We start from the raw sequence: 18,952 nt of genomic DNA on the forward strand, positions 1-18,952 counted from the left end.
GCTGGAAAAGGATTTTAAACAATGTCATTGGCTACAGCCATCACTGTGTGGACATATAAAGGGTTACTTTCCTCTAATCTGTGAAGGGCTGAAAAATAGTTCACTCAATCTTCTAAACATTAGCATACGACTTGCATTAATGTCCGATCCGCAGGTTTAAAAATCAGATTCTAAAGTTTATTTTATCCAACACAATTTCTTTCTTTTTTTGCTTGCTTCCCTGCTGTGCAGCTGCAGAGTATGAATTAATGCTAGCACCTAATCTATAAAAGAGATGACATTTAAAAAGCTTAAGCCCTCAGCAGGAGCTACAGTTTAACACATTTAGCTTAGCCACCTTAACCATCTGCCATATAGATTTACTGAGGATAACCCATAAAATTAGTTTTTATCACTTTCCAAACTGTTATCATTCAGCAGTTGAAATGGCGGGCTCTTAACTGGACATATTAAACACTTAATTGAAGTGTAATGTGCTAAGATTTTATATCCTTCGTAAGTGATAGTGACACGTGACGGCATTAACCTACAGACCATTAAACAGGGTCAGTGTATTAATTTCCTTAGATGTGTGTGTGTGTGTGTGTATCACGTTTTAGGAAGGCCATCTTTGTCTTAGGATGCCCTCTGCACAGTGCTGGTGGTAGTAGACAGAACGAAGGTAACAAAGCTAACATCACTGTTGCACATCTCTCTCCCCCTTCACAAACTGTTACAGAAAAGGAATGCTACACTAAAAGACTGCTGTTCACTAGATGCACAAAGGACCCTTATAGCAGATCTATGATTCGGATCTAAGATCCACATTCAAGCTGTTAGTTGCTGATTTTTCTTTCTTTTTTTTGTGTGGTTTTTTTTGCAAAAAACGTGTTTTGTACACCAATAGTTGTTTTGTTTTTTGCACTGTTTAACTTGCTATCTAAACAGTTTTTGCTTAGTCTGTACTTTTATTTAGATCTAAGCTTTTTCTTGCACAGCTTTTCCATGTTTTTTTTTTTATGGAAATGGGTTTCTGTTTTCTTCTTAACATGAAGATTTTTCATTTTATATTATTATGCCAGTTCTGACTGAACAATTTATCTTCTCTTCTGTGAGATGTAGTTTTTTTTTTTTGTAGCTTTAGTGAAAGGCCTTCTCTAAAATGTTACTGATGTTTTTCACAGTGTTTTATTCTTGTGTGTTCTTTCAATGTTGTTTGTTTTGCCATTTCCCCACAGTGAAAAATAAACCATATTTATAATTCTTTAATGTGTTATCTTTTGTTCCATGTTCAATAATCTTCTCAGCTGGCTAGAGCACTTTTTTCCCCATGTTTGCAGGATCCTCTACATGTCTTGTGGGCTTCTTATGACATTCTTTTAAAAAAGTCTTTCTTCTGGCCTCTTTCCCATAAATTCTTGATTCATGAAGTGTACATCCAGAAGTCCTTTCAACAGATTTTCCTAGCTTAGCCGGTGAGCTCCGTTGCTTCTCGAGAGTTAACATAGTTCTCTTGGCAACTTCTTCGATTAAAGCTCACATTGCCTGCTCCAGTAGTGATTGGTAGATTTCCAGTCATCATAGTTTTGTTGTGCTAGTATCCATAAACTTTTGCTTATTGTTTTAAAATTTGATCCTCTTTTAAATCTCTGTATATTATCCCTGACTTGTCTGTCTGTAGTTTTATCACAAATCTTACCATGATGGCTGCACACATGCTTGAAAAAAAGTATAAAAAGTGAGATAATTATTTGGATTTTGAACTTGTAGGTATCGGAGCAAAGAGAGCTTAATACAAATGTGTACCATACTCTTGTAGATTTTCATTTGTTAAAAAAAAAACTTTAAAAAGCTATTTTCAGTAAAACTTCTGTCTGTGTGCTTCTTTGTGTTGTGCGAGCCTGTTCCTGTTTAACGACTGAACCAACAGTGTGACAGCCTCTGCATTCCCCCCCCATCAACCCTCTAATCACTGTGATTACTGACTCATTTTGTCATTACAGGTTTCATATCACAAACGGCCTCTCCTGCAGACTTTGCAAACACACATTAATTGAGACCATGTATTCCTACTTTTTCTGTCTTGCTTATTCCAACTGACTTTACTAACACATAACTTGTGTAAAACTACCACATGTACCCTTAACTGCTCAAAACCATAAAAAAAAAAACAAACTTAAAACAATTTTGGTCCCTTTAAGCCTCCTTAAGTTGAAGTCCTACAACTGTCTTTTTCATTAAACAAAAAAAAAAATTCACTCAAAGTGAAAGAAAAACACAAAATCCTGGCTGTTGATCACAAACTCCTCCACCTTCACCCCTGCAGGCTCCCATCCATCATGGTGCCACTTGAGAGGAAAAAAGGCACAGAGGACAGAGGGGAAAATACTGGAAAGCAAAGAAAAAACAGAAAAGTGAGACAAGGAACGGAGGGGGGAGCAGCCTCGTCTGCCTTTATACCTTGAGCTGGGCCTCTCCTAATCCCCCAAACAAGCACATATACACACAGAGAGACAGACACACTCTCACAAACGGAACAAGATATGCGAAACCAGAAAGCCTAAAAGGTAACCACTTCCTCCAAAGGGCAGCTCTGGTGCATGTGTATGCGGCGAGGTGCAACAGAAGCGTCACATACTCATCCTTATGTGTGAAGCTGTTGGAGTCCTAAATAACTACGCCAACATTCACACACTTGCACATGAAGAACTCTAAAATACCCAATAAAAAAAAAAGTAGAGATTCTAGTTAATTTTACAAAAAGAAAAAGAAATGTTGTAACATTTGTCCCTGAACATTGAATACAAGCTTGTTAAATTGTTGAACTATATTTGCCAATAAAAGCATCCGAATGTATCTAAAATTAATTTAAATGAAAAGTCATATATTTAACTTTTCACTCTGTTATTATTATTATTGTAAAGATATAATAAAAAAAAAACTTCTCTTTTCCATGAATTAAAAACAGAAAGCTGTGGCTTGCAAATGCCTTTCCACCCATTTAGGATTGTTTTACATTTTACCTTAACAAAAACAAAAACTGTCAAATGGATTGTATTAGGAAGTTGTGAGACAAATGCAATGTTACATTGTGGAATAATTCACGCCTTTCAAATTGTATCACAAATAGTACTAGAAAATTGTTGAATGAAAGCATTCCTCTTTATTATACTGCCATTAGATAAAATCAGTTTAAGTGAATTCAGTTTTAGCAACCTATCTGAGTGCAATACATATATACAGATCTGGTTTTTATAGAAAGTGGGCAAGAAGAAACTTGTGGAAAACAAGTCAAAGAAGTTATGTTTGCCATAAACCCAGCAGGGACACATGTGGAAGAAGTTGCTCTGCTCAAATGAGGCTGAAATGTGTTTGCCTACATGTAATAAACCCATATGTGGTGGAAGAACTTATACAACTGTATACAGACGGCAGTGTAAAAATGTAGGGGTGAAATCATGCTGAAGGGATATTTAATGACAGCTAAAACAGGGAAGCTGGTCTGAGTTGATACGCTGATAGAAGGTGCAAAATACCGAGCAACTCTGGTAGTAAAACTTGAAAAATTGACATTCAGGTAGCAGTTAACCTACCTATTAAAGTACTAACTTGGTGGAATTGAATTCAAATATATTTATTTGATTTTTTTTTTTTAAGCAATGATAGTCATGAACAATTTTTGTATTGATTCATCTCATGAAATCCATCTATCCATCCTTTTTCCGTCATGCTTATCCCAACAGGGTCGCGTGGGGTTTTGGTGCCTATCTCTAGCTGTCTATGTGCAAGAGGCAGGGATCTCATGAAATCAAAAAAAAAAAAAAACTTCTCCCAGGAGTACTTTTTTATGGCATGGCAAACAAGTCAGAAAGGAAAATAATAAGGCTAAGACCTCTAAACTTCTTTTACATATTGTTTTTAACTATTGTACAAAATAAAAAAGAATAACATGATTATTTAATTTTTGGCACAATCTAGGTGCTCTAAATTTGGGTCAGACTTCTACTGAGGCAAACATCAAATGTCAGACTTTGCAGATCTTTGTGCATCGATGAGTCAGTGCCATCTCTGATGTTCAGCAAGCGCTTCTGGCAAATACCTTGGTAGAAAAAATAGAAGTAGTCACTAAGACTTCAGACAAATTGAATGCATGATTATGAGCGTCTATAGATTCTGTACAGGCTACATGAGCAGCATTAGATTTCAGTTTGTTAATATTTCCTTTGCTTTGTTTTGCAACTCATGCTCTGTGTGTCACAAACCAAGCTTAAGCGCCTGGTTGGCTTTCTTTGATAGCTGTTACTACATCTGTGTTTCGATGACACCTTGTCCAAGCTGCTCTCAGGGATCCAGCGATGTGGACAAAGCTGGTTCCCTCTCTTCGTGCCAGGAGACCATTGAAATAATAATCCCACTCTAGGTCAGAGTACATTAACAGCCTCTTTTATGAGATAGAGTATCCCCAGAGCTTTTCAAGGGGCAAACCTGCAGAACAATGGAGACTGATTCTAGATGGATCAGAGGCAATAAACACAGTCTGTGGGGACATTTTCCGGGCCTGCTGTGGATCTGCTGCCCCATAATGCCCACATATGAAAAAAATAAGGTTTCAAAGGTAATGCAATAGCCACGTACCCAAAGGAGGGGGGGGGGTTCTGTTACAAATCAGACAGAGACAGGTGTGGGAGAAAGATACCAAGACAAAATAAAGCCAGTGCTAGAGTGTTTGCTATAGAGCTGCAGGGATCTAATCCTACCCAGACCTGCTTCGTCTGTCTTCAAGCAGCGCCACCTCTTAACATTCAAGTGTCTTGCTGTGTGTGCATGTCAGAGGAGGTGGGGACTGGTCTGCATCATGTTCCAGCCTAGAAAGAAGGAAAGGGGGAAAAAAATGTAAAGGTTTTCTGCAGAGTCTGCAAGCTCTCCCTTTACTACCGCTGTGCAAGATGCATGCCTGTGCACAAGTGTTTGAGTGTGTGCAGGCGGCAGCGCTGATGTGCGGTTTGTCTAAACCTCCCGCCATATGGGCTAGGTTGTTTTTTATCAGGTGTCCCAGTGGACAGCATAACTGGGTGACAGTGCATGATTCCACCACTGAAGAGATGACAAGTGCAACTTCTCTTTAACATGTAGAACACAAAAAAAATCACAGTTTATTGTTTTATTTATAAATGCACAACAGTTTGTTTTTGACTTTGCTTATCTTTATTACATCTCATGTCCAAATAATCTCTTTCCTTTAAATAAACTATCCTCTTACCGGTAAACACAGGTCTGTCAGCAGGAAGAGGTCTCCCTAAACGGTCTATTTCTTAACCTTCACTCCCATGCAGTCTTCTCTCTTACAAAACAGTAAACATGTCATCTGACATTTTTATCAACAGAAAATGTTGAAAACAACCAAAATGGCGTGTCAGCTAGTGTTTGAGAAAAAGTGACATTGTGAACAGGTAGCTATCAAATCTTCAGCAAATGTACAATTATTGTCTGTTAGCTGTCAAAACAGCTGTCTCACATGGTGCCACTGAGGTGAATCACAACTCAAGACACCAGAGGATTTCAGAACAGATGAATGAAAATAAAATCTACAAATATCCAGGAGAGTAATGTTTATGACCACAAACAGTTTCCAACTTCAAACTATTCTCAGAAAAGAACAGAACAAATCAAAATGTATGTCAATATATTCTGATAAAAGATCTTGTTCTTCTTGGTGTTCTTAGAAAGTACCCTTGACACAATGTCAGGAAAGAGATTGTTGCCAAGTCAACAAATCTATTTTTTGCTTCTTTTCTGTTTTATGTACTTAAAATTGATTTGGAATAAACATAATATGAATGTAAAAATATGACAGAAAATCTGAATTGGGTTGTTTGTTATGCAAAGAGCTTTAGGAGGGTTCAGCTGTAAGTTCCAGGTTGATAAACTATCTTACGTAATTAAATTAAATAAAAACATCTGCTTCTTTCTGAAATGTGAACATGAATGTGATTTATTCAAAATAATATTGAGCATTTCTGTATACTTCTAATTCTGTCGTCAGTTTTGTGATATTTTTGAATCCTTTCATTTCGTTGTCGTGTTGAACCTTTAAATCCCATTTTGTCTCCAGCATAAATTTTATAGGATTACCAGAAGCTCTTTCGTGTTTTTTCACAAACAGGGACTTTACCCCCAAATGATTTCTAGTTATAAATACACAGAACACAAGGGCAGCTGTTAACCTAACCTCACAAATTGATTTGTATCATTCCCTCATCTATCTGCTGTTTAGTTTTTGTTTTTTTTCTACCTCTTCAAAGCATGCTCAGAGCTAAGGGCCAAACAAGGAATCCAGAAAGCAGCCCGTCGGCAAACAAACTGAGAAAAAGGACGAGTGAGTGGGGGAGCCCTGGGAGCTGGAGAAAAAAAAAAGAAAGAAAAGGGGGCATGTTTACCTCTGTTCTCTTGGGGCACTGCTTTGGGTTTGAGTGGGGGCTTCACCCGAGTAGGAGGGGGAGGAGGAGAAGCAGGAGGGGTAAACCTTTCTAAGAGGGAATGGGGGAGTTTTAGTGAACACTTTGGGAGAGAAAATAAAAGACAAATATGTGGTGGAAGTTAAGGTTGGCCAGTCCCCATCAATGTTGGTGCCGGAGGACAAACGGCACATGCTCAAACCCAGCTGATCTCACATTTTACTTCATCTTTAAGCAAGTTTAATGTGCCTTCCTACAAGTGGTTTTCAATTTTTTTTGTAAATTTTCTAAAAATCGTTTTTCTCCTCTTTATGGGGAGGAATAAGAAAGAGAAACAACATTTGAACTATTTAAAGGGTAGGAGGAAGGAAGTAAGAGAAGAAACTTGTTATATGGTAGAAATGTTCTCACCTACCAATAAGCTGCTTCTGCAGCTTAGTAGAGCAAGATATAAAAAGTACTGTTTTAAACCTGCGAACATCTTTCTTCATGGTGTTCCTGCAGCTTTTAATGAGGTGTCATAAACATACACTGGTGTCGACAGTTTTCATCAGCCCTTCGCCCCCCTGTCGCCACACACTGCTGGTCAGCTGCATGAAAGGGGGAAACTAAAGGCCCATAATGGCTCCTTGGAACAAAATCAGGCTGATTTATCATCAGTAATTGTTATAGTGATTTATTTAGTCATTACTGTATTTATAGAGGTGTCATCGCAAAAACTAATGAGTTTTAAACCACCAAGTGTGGACTGACTACTGGAGTAGATAGCGCGACTAATTAACCTGCTCAAATACATTTCTTAAACTTGTTTTACTATATGAAAATCTGAATATATTTAATATAATACACATGTTTAAAAAACACAGAAACAAAGCAGATGTGCAACCTATTTATTTAATTCACTCTATGTATCAATATCCATATTACAATATGTGACGTAAAGGTAATAGTTACTGTTTTTACTGTTTTTGTTTTCTTATTTCACTTGGCTTCATAACAGATACATGTTTATTTTGTTTTTTTGATTTTTTTTTACTTTCACCGCTATATCAAGTTATACATCAATATGCACAGTTTCTATTATATCATAGAACAAGTGGTGTTTTTATTAAAGGTTATCATTCTGGTCCACTTCTATTCCCCTCATAAAGCTTTAATATCAGAACCAGTGTTCAATAAATCTTTGTTTACCTTATTTTTTCTATAAAAAGACACATGGACTTAATAGGACAAAATAGAGACCCTTAAAAAACTCAAACATTTGTTAACTATGTATGTTAGGCTAGCCTAAACACACCCATATACGTAAAGTTTCATCTTGCTATGTGTTGTGCATTGATTTGATCCCCTAACCATTACTGGTTAAACTTTAGTCCCCAACTTAACTGTAAAAAAGGAGGGGAGGACCACAAAAATACTTCTCACTCCGATGCCAAAAACAGGAGAACCTTTTCCCCCCACACACACATATACATACAGAGACCAAAGGCCAGTCCCAACAAAGAGAGGGGGCAGCAGAGGGGCTAGAGGGGCAAAGAAAAGGAGAAGAAGGAAAATGCACGCTTGACTAATTCTTGTATTCATACGGAGATCCTTTCACCTCCCTCTCCTCTAACCCTGAGTGTGTGTGGGTGGGTGTGAGAGAGAGAGAAATCTGGCACACTCTAACCTTGACATTTTACCATCATGGGGCAATGAATGAAAATGACCACAAAGCAGTAAGGGGAGCATGGGGGAGGGGCAACAGATGCTATCTATCTATCTATCTATCTATCTATCTATCTTGTTTGTTTTTCATGTGAAAATTCCAGCTTGGAATCAAAGCTCTGCTCTTAACAGCTTGCTGCGTATTTAAAGGCCTTGGGCCCTTTGCCAGATTGATGTTGTTTTCTTTCAATCAGAGCCCGTGTGGGACGAGCTGACTCTGCTCACTGCTCTTAGACTCAAGGAGGAAAACAGTGTCACAGAGAGATTAGAGAAAACTTCTCATAAACTCGCTGTAGACTCCTTACAACAGGCGTGTGTTTTTATGGCTTTCATAATATTTACATTAAATGGGAGGCGGAAGAACCAGTTTGTCAGCTGATCCAAACTAATAAATAAACCCCCATCCCCCCCCAAACACACACACACACCCACACATACACGGCCATGAGGCAGAGGAAGCTCCTCTCTGACATCTGGAGTCTTTTTCACTCATTATTTATTCATTAATAGCAACTATTTGTCATCATTTTAAATCCATTGTGGAAATGTGTTACTCCGATTGACAGCAAACCTCGAAGCATTTCACCTCTTTTTTTTTTATTTAGCAGGTTGACAAGATGATAATCTGTAGGGTGAAAAAACATGGACTGGGTCAATGTTTTCTAAATTCAAAGTTTTAACAAATTGGCTTTGTTAGCAAATTTGCTTCAAATCTAAAAATAAAAATAAAAATGAAAAATACCATCTTGAGGGGCTTTTATTATAAAAAATGGTGGAAAAAATTGCAATAACAAAAATGAGAGAAATGCGCCCTTGTAGCGTCACATCATATTTACACCCTGGAAACACCAAAGGCTGTTAATTAAAAACTAATTGATCCTAAACAGTTTGATTAGATTATAAAGTTAAACAGAAAAAAAATGTTTAAAAAAAGCTAGCTTCATTTTTTTGTAAGCTTTCCACCAGTTCTTAAACTGTTTGCTCTTTATCAGTTTGCTTTTTCTTGTGTGAAATAATTTTTTCAATACTTTCTTTTCAGCCTTTTTTCAAACACTATTACATCATTAAACTTCAGGCTTACGGGCTCTTTCTGATTAAATAATAGCTGGGTAATAGCATAAGATCAGGCCTAAATTTATGGTTATTTCTTGTGTGTAATAAAATTATTTCAACGTTTTCATAGACTTGAGAATTATAATAAGCAATTTATAGCATAACCTTAACAACAAACAAATTGTGATGCATCTTTTACTTCTCTGCAAACATAAACACATTTTATTTATCCCTAATATGAAATAATTATCTAGAATGAAACTTATTATAATTTATGTTAAATGTCATTACTGGGCTAAGCTGTAGGCCATTTATATTCTAACCTTACACAGCTCATGCACTAAAGAGCCATATTCATATTATATGTAGGGGAACTCAATGCAATGGAAATATTATGATTAAACGGATCCGCAGTCAGAGAGCGTGACTAAAACACGCTCTCAGAGGTTACTGGTAAAACAGGAGAGGTGGTAGTTTACTGCCGAGTGCTCCATTATTCCCACCATTGCTTGCATTTCCATGGCAACTGCACCAACACAGCAGCACACACTTGCAGTGGCATAGAACAGTCTGCAAAGAGAACAAAAAGGTAGCGAGTGTAGCTGAGTTTGCTTGTGAGATCTATGCTTTCTACCTCTGTGCTGTGATATTTTTTCAACCAAATTAGGCCCTTGTGGCTCCGAGGCCAAGGATGACATGCCACTATCATCTAACAGCTTCCCCTTTGCAGCAGAAGCAGAAGTGTATAGGACATTCAGTCACGCTGGAAAAATAACTGGAGCAAATTCTTGAATGCATTCAGGTGGGAAAAAAATACCAAATACACACACATACACACACATACCTCAGTCACAACAGTGCCTTTTTCCCCCCGATCGACCCGAGCTATTGATGTACAGAGCTGAGTCAATAAAAACAGAGGAAAAAGCTTTTTGAGGATGAATGACTGTAAGGAACGACACATCTAAACAGAGACTTCTTTTCCATGCATTTAATGCAGCTATGCATTCAGCCCGGCACCTTTCTTTAAATTTATCTCCACCAGACGGTGTGTGCAGTGCACCCTCTCTTTCCGGGCACTCAGATCTCCTGTCCTCCCTCTAGTTGTGTAGAGCGACTCGTTAATGTTTAATGCTCACTCAGGAAGCAGACACGCTGAACCATCCAACCACCCACACACACACATAGACACAAACGCACTCACTCCTCCGACATCCCCCAAGCGACGCCATCCTCATTACCAGCCTGAGGTTTGACCTCTAACCCCTCGACCAGATGGCTGATGTTTTCATTCTGCAGGGAGGAGAAGTGAATCAGGACGTGCAACGCGTTGCAGCACATCACAGAAAAGGAAAGAGAACAAGTGACAGGAGGTCTTTGCGATCAACAGAGGGATAGCTTGAGCTTTTGTTGAATCAGGCATGAACTTCAACATGAAGTTAGAAGAAATTTGCATTTTATTACCCTCTGGTAGAAGTGGTTCCAACCTCCTTATGCTGCTACTACTGCCACAGGGGGCCCTCAATGACTCCAGAAACCATGACAAAGTCCAGATCAGGGAGCAGACATTTTGCCACTTTATACTTCAAAAGACTCCATAACTCACAGAGTCTGGATACGAGGCAGCGCTCACACAGGATGGAGAGAATAGGGAGAGAGTTGGCATTTTCTGGAAAGATGTTGTGTAACAAAAAGCATGCCTGTGTACGTGCCTGAGAGCATGTAGGAGTTAAGCTTTTACTATAATAATGGCACCCCCAGGTGGTGGCAGCAACATCCTGGGGTCTCCTGCTGAAAAGGTTAAACTAGAATAGTCTGGAAGTTTTTTCTCCTAAGTAAAAAGTAAACTATCTTAACTGATATGGAGAGATCGTTCAGAAGGGAGTATACTACAGTGGAGTCAGGAAAATCTATATTTGAGGTTCATAAACATGGTTAAAATTCAGATTACATTCCAATTTAGAGTTTATCTGTTTGCTTTGTCTTCATCAAGATAATTCCCTGCAACAAAAATCCTCAATATTGTGATCTGTTTAATGTAGGCTGTCAAAAGAAAAAAATTATTTCATCCAAACTAATGAAGTGAAAATATCTCTAAATAATTTTTCATATAAAATATAATGACATTTCTAACGTTGGATTTGGTAGAAAGCCCATTTGATACAACCCCCACTGTAACTACTGTAACTAGCAACCAGCTAGACTGCATGGCCTAAACTACATTCAAAATAAAGGCATTCAGAGAGGTACTGTATTTTCAGCAGGTAAAAGATTCATAAACTTCAAAACATGCAAAATGCTAGCTTTTACCTTGTATAATGTTGGTAGCATATTTAAGAAACGCAAGTGCTGAGTTTAGCTGATGTCGCCCAACTTTGACATATTGGCATATTAGTAAAATAATTGCATTTAAATTTGATTTGGTATGACAAGATACAGACATTTAATAGTGCAAAATTTGACCTTGTTAATAGATTATTCATTTGGTTTGTTTATAAAAGCAGAGAAAGCAGTTTAGTGTGTATGTCAAGCTAAATATGTGAGATATTAATCAAAAGGTATTTTCCCTGTCCTTGCTTTTAACAAAGAGTTGTTGCTGAAGAGAAAAATTATCTTCTTAGAGTTCTTAGGGTTATTGTTGTTTCATTCATGTCAAATTCTGACTGTTGTAAAAGTTCATGTATTGGTCTGATTTTAAACTGAGCATAGAAAATCATATCACATGTTATATCAGAAGCATATTTAAATTCTATTCATTTCTATTGAATCACTGATTCTCAAGAAATATTGTCATGAGCCAGTTCACATAGTCTTACAGGTACAGTTCAAATCCTACAAAATCCAATTTAGTGAAAAGTTGAATTGATCCCACCCAATCCATAATATTTAGATCCCAACTCCGTTTCTTATTATTAATGTTTTAATGTCAACCAAACAATCAAATTCACTTCTCTGGGTAAATAAAAGTAAAAAAAAAAAACACAAAAAAAGACGTATAAATGAATGTATCAACAACGTATAGAGTATTATCTGTTAGATTAAGAAGCCCGGCCAGCTGCAATAAAAGGTTGACTTTACAGTCGCTTATCCTGAACACACATGAGGGAGGCTTTTATTTTTCCATATTATGGACCACCTTACCTCCACAGATAAGCAGTGGTCAGAGCAAAGACTTATTAAATGATCTTAAAAAAAAAATACTCCTCTCTTTGCCCTTTTACTTGGTTAGAGTATAACATTGTAAATTACCTGTGTATTTTTATTTTCATCTAATCAGGGCTTTAGGCTACCTGAGCCGCCTGAAGGGTGAGGCTAATGTGCATATTGACGTAGGCTGGAGTACCCAGAAAAAATCTACACCTGCAAAGGGAGAACATGCAAACTACAAGCACGATTTATGTCAAACTTGAAAGTATTTTTTTCTTCTCCCATATTAATGAATCTGTAAAACTCTACTCATCTGCCCTTTTCAGCAAGTTTTTGTTTGTCTCTTCCACCTGCAGAGATTTACAGCTCATGCAGACAGTCAACCTTTGGCAAGTTCCCAAAAAGTATCAGCCCAGAAGAAAATGTGCTGCAGGGAAATTTTTTTTTAATCCTTTTACATTTCTCAGCTTGCACGATGTCTGCATTTAAATCAGTCAACCAGTGAGATGTAGACAGAAGAAAAAACCTTTAGGTCTAATTATGTAACAGTAGAACAATAAAGTGTGCTAATAATGATCTGAATCCTGAGACATTTTATGTGTCCTTCTTTGCTTTACATACTTTAATCAGAGAGTACATGAAGCCAGAAACCCTTTTGCCTGTCTACCGGGCTTAAGGCTGGTGCTCCTGTAACCTAAATAACTCACTCCGGATGTTTTTCTACCCTCCAAATAAACACACACACATTCAAACACAGGACGGATTATTCCTAGTACCTCTTCATCTCTGTAATCATCTACTCTCACATTACCACCAGCACACCACCTCAACACAGCCACCCACCAATACAACAAGCTCTGAGGATTGAGTTAACTACTTCCTAAGCCTGTCAAGACACAATGCATCTTCGGTGGGAAGAGAAAAAAATTTGCAAAGATTTAATGACCTCTATTGTCTCCATGATTTTGCTGTAATTTGTTTCTATAGATTCCCTACCATTTGTTTAAAAAGAAAAAGTTTTACTTAATCATTTTTTCTCTTTTCTTAACTGTCTCCCAATAACACAAGAAGCAAAAATCTCCTGACTTTGTTCTCCAAAGAAAAATCTAGAAAAATATCCAATAAGCCTGATAAAAAAAATTTAAAAAAAAAAAACAACAGCAAAAAAACATATTAAATAGAATAAAAAGCATTCAATTTTATTGGAAGCAAAGTATCAAGAGTTTGAGAGAGGTCTGAAACTTTTCCCAGAGTACAAGACAATTCGAATTTGAATCAATTTGATACACGATTTCTTTTCCGGCCTTTTGAGTAAATTGGTTTCAATGCGTGGCATGTTTCTTTGATCTTTAGGTTATGCCGCCCTCTGCTGGTTATATAAAGAACTGCAGAGTTCTACCTCAAATTACCTAGCTGCCATTCCTAGCTTCCTTTCAAACTTTGCACATATTCTGATTGAGCCATTCTATGAAACATATTTTCTTTTCAAGCCGTCTTGCATGGGAAAAAATACTTCACATTTGGCCCATTTAAACTCTGTTAATTATAACCCCCTTCAACTACGTAGACACCCCTGGTAAGGATCTACAGAAAGCCTTGAAGTAAATTAATATAAAAGGAGGAAATTATACATTAATAGCTAAAGTACTCACTGACCATTTGGTTAATAGAAGCAATAGATAATATAAAATACAATGTTTTACATGTATTTTATTGGAACTGCTAGATGCAAAATTGTCTGGGATTATATATTTTTTTTAAATTAAGCTTAGGGTTGTTTTTCTGCATTGTTGAAATGTCCAATATTTAAAAACTGGATATATCTAAGGATGTCATTGTGGGATTATGTAACTGCGATAAAACTTGAGTGTAAGGCTTTCGCAAATCTTAACCATCTCAGTTTTCTAAACAAGGCACTTTTATTATGATACAATATAGTCACAGTTATTAGAATATAAAATGTAATTTAGTGAAGATAAAATCAGAAAATTTGCAGATTGAATAAAATTTTCTTGCTTATTTAATTTCTCATCCTGAGCTAGCACAGCCTCAGAACAGAGAGAGTCAAGTTCTTCTTAACAGAAAGAAAGCTCCAGCAGAACCAAGCTGAGGATGGACACCCATCAGTCTCATCCAGGTGTGCTTTAAGAGGACTAGAGGGACACATAGCCAAACAAAGAAAAGACTGATATGAATAACTTCTGAGAAAATAACAGAAGTTAGTTTTATTAATGGCATACACAGTTTGAAAGGACAGTGGAGAAAAAAACGACATTTAAATCATTAGCCTTTTTTTCAAGAAAAGATTATTGTTTGTATTGTTCTAGCAGTTTTCTTTTTTATATTACTGGAAATCATTTAAGGAAGAAATTGAGCAGCTGAGCATGAATACTAAAATAAGTCCTGGTTTTTCTTGGCAAAACTAAAACTTAAACTTGACATATAATTTCATGTCGAGGCAGAAGGCGAAATATACAGTGCTGACAATGCTGTGCGCAGAAGAAAAACGAAAACAGGTGGTCACATTAAGAACCACAGTTTTATATATAGGTTATATATAGTTTTATCATAAAGTGCAACTGTGATTAAATTTAAACAACGTGGGAGAAAACATGGTGCAAAAGGCAGTGATATGGAAGTTCAGAGCAGTGCAAAAGCAAATATATATGTTACAAAAATACAGAAGAAATTTTTTCTGTTAGTTTAATGTTATCAATGTGAATCTATCTATATAGATATATATCTATATATATATCTATATATATATATATATATATATATATATATATATATATATATATATATATATATATATATATATATATATATATAAAGACAGAAAATACTTTTAATTCAAAAATGTGGGCTTAATGATGACTAGTTTAGCTTAAAGATTGCTATTTTCGACAGGTAGCATCACTTTAAATCAGACACACGAGACACATCTCAACATCTTAAATACCATTTCCAGGATATTAATGATTCAATGACCATCATCTTTCGGCAGTTTTTAACACAGTTCTTTTAACCATTTAAAGTACAAATAATCTCTTGTTTGTTTATTAGTGAAAGGGAAGACTGTAACCCTTAATTGTAATATCGTATTTTTACCTGTAGAGGGCGTTATTGGTTATAATGTACCACAGCTAATTTTTTTCTGATATTTAACTCCTCTGGAACTGTTGAACTATAAACTCCAACATTGAATAATGAAATCTGAAATGATCTTAATGTTGATATATTTATAAGAAAAAGTATTTTAAGAAGGGTTTGTATAATAATGAGAGGTCCAAGTTGAAAAAGCAGAGGGTAGAATTTTTTCCATTTGAAAACAATTTTTCCGTTTTTTTATTTCCAAATCATAAACTTAAAAACGAAGCCTATTTTTGTCCCTGGAATTTTCGGAAGGATAAACGAGAAAAACTGCAAATTCCTTTTGCCATTTTTTTCTTCAGAGTTGAAAGAATAAAACAGGTTCACAGATGGTTCGGAAGTATGGGTAAATATTTCAAAATAAAAGTCAAGATAAACGCGTAACATTATCCAAGCCCGAAGAAAAACAGGTGGGCATCTAACTGTCATCTAAATAAAAAGGGAACCTTTTCAACGTGATAGTTTATAGTAAAAACATAATATGTTTTATTGATGAAACAACAGATACTATGCAGAGATTAGTTGAGGACAGGTCCATATTTTATCCTTATAACTAATAGAAAGCTGTTTGCAGATACGGTTAGGGTAAACGGTCAAACATCATCAGACTGACCGACTTCAGTGCAACATTTTAACGCAAATGTTAAATTAAATCGACTAAAAATATTTGCTGTAGTTTTCTTTTTGAAGCGCTCGAACTGCACTGTCTGGTTACCATGTTAACCAACAGGTCTGCAGGAATGCGTCCTCTGGCGCTTTGGAGGGCCGCACCAAATCGCGATGCGTTCACTGCTTTCGGAAATAGTCGAATTTAAATGCTCTACTATATATAATATGTAACATTTTGCCACTTAAATTTTCACAATGATGTCAATCATTATTCAGTTTACTCTGCAAGAACTAAAGGCCACAGTTTGCTTCCCAGCTCCAAGGTTTATATTTATTTCTTATAGGCTTAAATTACATATTTAAAAAGATATATATTCCTCTCCCGAATTCCTAAATGTTTTGCATCTGTAGTCATTTTTTTTCTTTTGAGGTTTCTCTACAATATTTAAGATCATTGGTTTGATTTGATTGACTGATTTTTGTTCTTTTAATGGTTTGGGCATCACTTTCTGTATTTCATCCTGGAATAGATTTTCTTCTAGAGGTGAATATTAGACCAACCGTTAAGATGTAATTATGCTTTTTAACTTTAATGTGCCCTTTTTCTGTGTATCTAAGTATTTAGTATGACATTTATTTGCTATTTTTACTTGCTAGTAATACAACTTATTGTAATTTGTTGGAATTAATAAATAGTGGATTTCTTTTTCTTTGCATTTGTTTGCAAATAGTTACTTAGTGTACTTTTTTGTATTGCAACCTAAATGCAATATATATATATATATATATATATATATATATATATATATATATATATATATATATATATATATATATATATATATATATATATATATATATATATATATAGTGCAAATAGTTCCTTTTGTATTGCAACCTAAATGCAAGTTCTTATTGGTTTGGTGTTATCAATGTGAGGCAGAGAAATCTTTTTTTACCAGCTCTAAAATGATTTATGTAGCCCACATAATAGTTATTCATTCCTTCACGACCGATTTAGATCTCATAATTTAGTTGATGTGTTTTGTTTGTTTTTCAGTCCTCTAAAGCTAAGATTGACGCTCTAATTTTCCTCTCTGGTTCGTTCTTTCCCAACAGACGCAAAGAAAATCAGATTTCCGAGCAGCACTCGAACGCATCCTTGAATCCACTGTTTTTTTAAAGGAAGGCTGATGTCATTTTCAAACTTAAGCACATTCACCAAGTCAGCAGCGCGGTTAGTTGCTCGCTTGCTTTCGCAGGGTGAAGTTATCCAGCGCCTCTGACGGAGCACTTTGGAAAAATATAAACTTCAACAAGAGCAGAAACTGGGAACAAACCTACAACTTTTCCACAGGAAACGAGTAAAAGGGATTTTTCTGAATTAGAGAACTGAGGAGTGGAGCCCCTATTTCTGGTGGAAAAAGGAGGCTTAACTTCCCCCCCTTATTTTTTCTCCCTCCTTCCTTCGTCCAGCAAAATGAATCGGAGCTTTAACAAGTCGCAACCTTTGCGACACCCTGATTGTGACGCCGTGGAAGTGAAAAGCAAGGTGAGAAGATGTTTTATTTAAATAAAGCCAGAGCTCTATCATGGTTTTCCTGGAGGGAGGATCTGTCTGCAAGCAGCTGCACATTTTCCGTCTATAAAGCTTTGATCTAAACCGGGTTCTGGGTGTTTCTCTGTAAACTGTTGCGATTGTTTTTAAGCAGAGCGATTTAAAAACAAACTTTAAAACTGTTTTCAGCCTCTGTCTCAAAAGAATATCAAAGTATCACTTGTCGGATGTTTTGATCAAGTCGAGTTGCTTTATGTTAGCTTCACTTATTTATAACTTTTAGTTTAACTTGGACGCTTCATTTTAATTTGTTAAATGCATTTTAAGATAGTTGTTTAGTTTGATTAATATTTACAGCAAATGAATCAGGAGCATGATGTATATAAATAGAAAGTTTAGTGGAAGGAAAACGTCCCCTCAGAGGCTTGGTGATTTATGAAAAATGTGGGATACAACTGTCGAAATCGAACACAGAAAGACTCATACGAATCGCAACATTTTCATAACCTGCTTGGTGTTTACCTTGAAGCCTGCTTCTTTATATCAAATATCCGGTTATGCATTTTCTTCCCTGAGTGCTGCATATGAGAAGAAAAAACAAGGTTTACCTGAAAGGTGATTACAGCAGCCTTGTAAGGATTGTGATGCAAAGCAAAGACCAGAATCTTCTCTAAGATGCACTTTGGGATAATGATCTCCAGATTTCTCATTCCTTGGCTGGGTTAGTCCAATGCATTTTACATGGCGGGTGGGGGGGGGCTCATCCATCACTTTGCTTCCAAAGGGTGCAAAATGCTGCAGCTAATTTGTGGTACTTGGAAGCTTTAGACCAGGGGTCCTAAACTGGTTCCAGAAAGGGCTGTGTGGCTGCAGGTTTTCTTTCCAACCAAGCAATCGCATTCATGTCATGAAGTCATCATGTTCAGGTTGGACTCACTTGATGAGATAAATGGTGTCTGGTGTGCTATTGCTTACTGGAACCAGCTTCAGACCCCTGCTTTAGACCTTTCCCCACATTTTATCATCCCTTTAGGGGCTGCTGATTTAATTTTGAGGATTCATTTTTTTTTTATTCTTTTAAAGCCCTGCAGTCTTTTAGCATCCCATCCATCTTTCATGGGGAGTGGTGGCCTAGTGGTTAGGGCATAGAGCTTGGAATCCTGAGGTTCTGAGTTCGAGCCCCACTCCCACAGGCTGCAACTCTGGGTCCCTGAACAAAGACCCTTAAGGGCAGATTATACTTATGTGACTGCACACATCAAATGTCGCTTGGGTCTGGTCGCGAATCCGT

The 18,952-nt window shown here is 36.6% G+C and overlaps 1 protein-coding gene across 1 annotated transcript in view; it reads left to right on the forward strand.

Moving 5' to 3' along the window:
• The first annotated feature begins 17,299 nt into the window (after window positions 1–17,299).
• Window positions 17,300–18,952, forward strand: part of pard6gb (par-6 family cell polarity regulator gamma b) — a 45,714-nt gene continuing 44,061 nt past the window's right edge. The window contains exon 1 of the mRNA XM_038287090.1: window positions 17,300–17,655. Coding sequence (XP_038143018.1) covers window positions 17,584–17,655 — 72 coding nt within the window. The 5' untranslated portion in view covers window positions 17,300–17,583. The remainder of the gene's footprint in view (window positions 17,656–18,952) is intronic.

The sequence above is a fragment of the Cyprinodon tularosa genome, unplaced genomic scaffold, assembly GCF_016077235.1.
Source record: "Cyprinodon tularosa strain WSP-4 unplaced genomic scaffold, ASM1607723v1 ctg234, whole genome shotgun sequence".
NCBI lineage: Eukaryota > Metazoa > Chordata > Actinopteri > Cyprinodontiformes > Cyprinodontidae > Cyprinodon > Cyprinodon tularosa.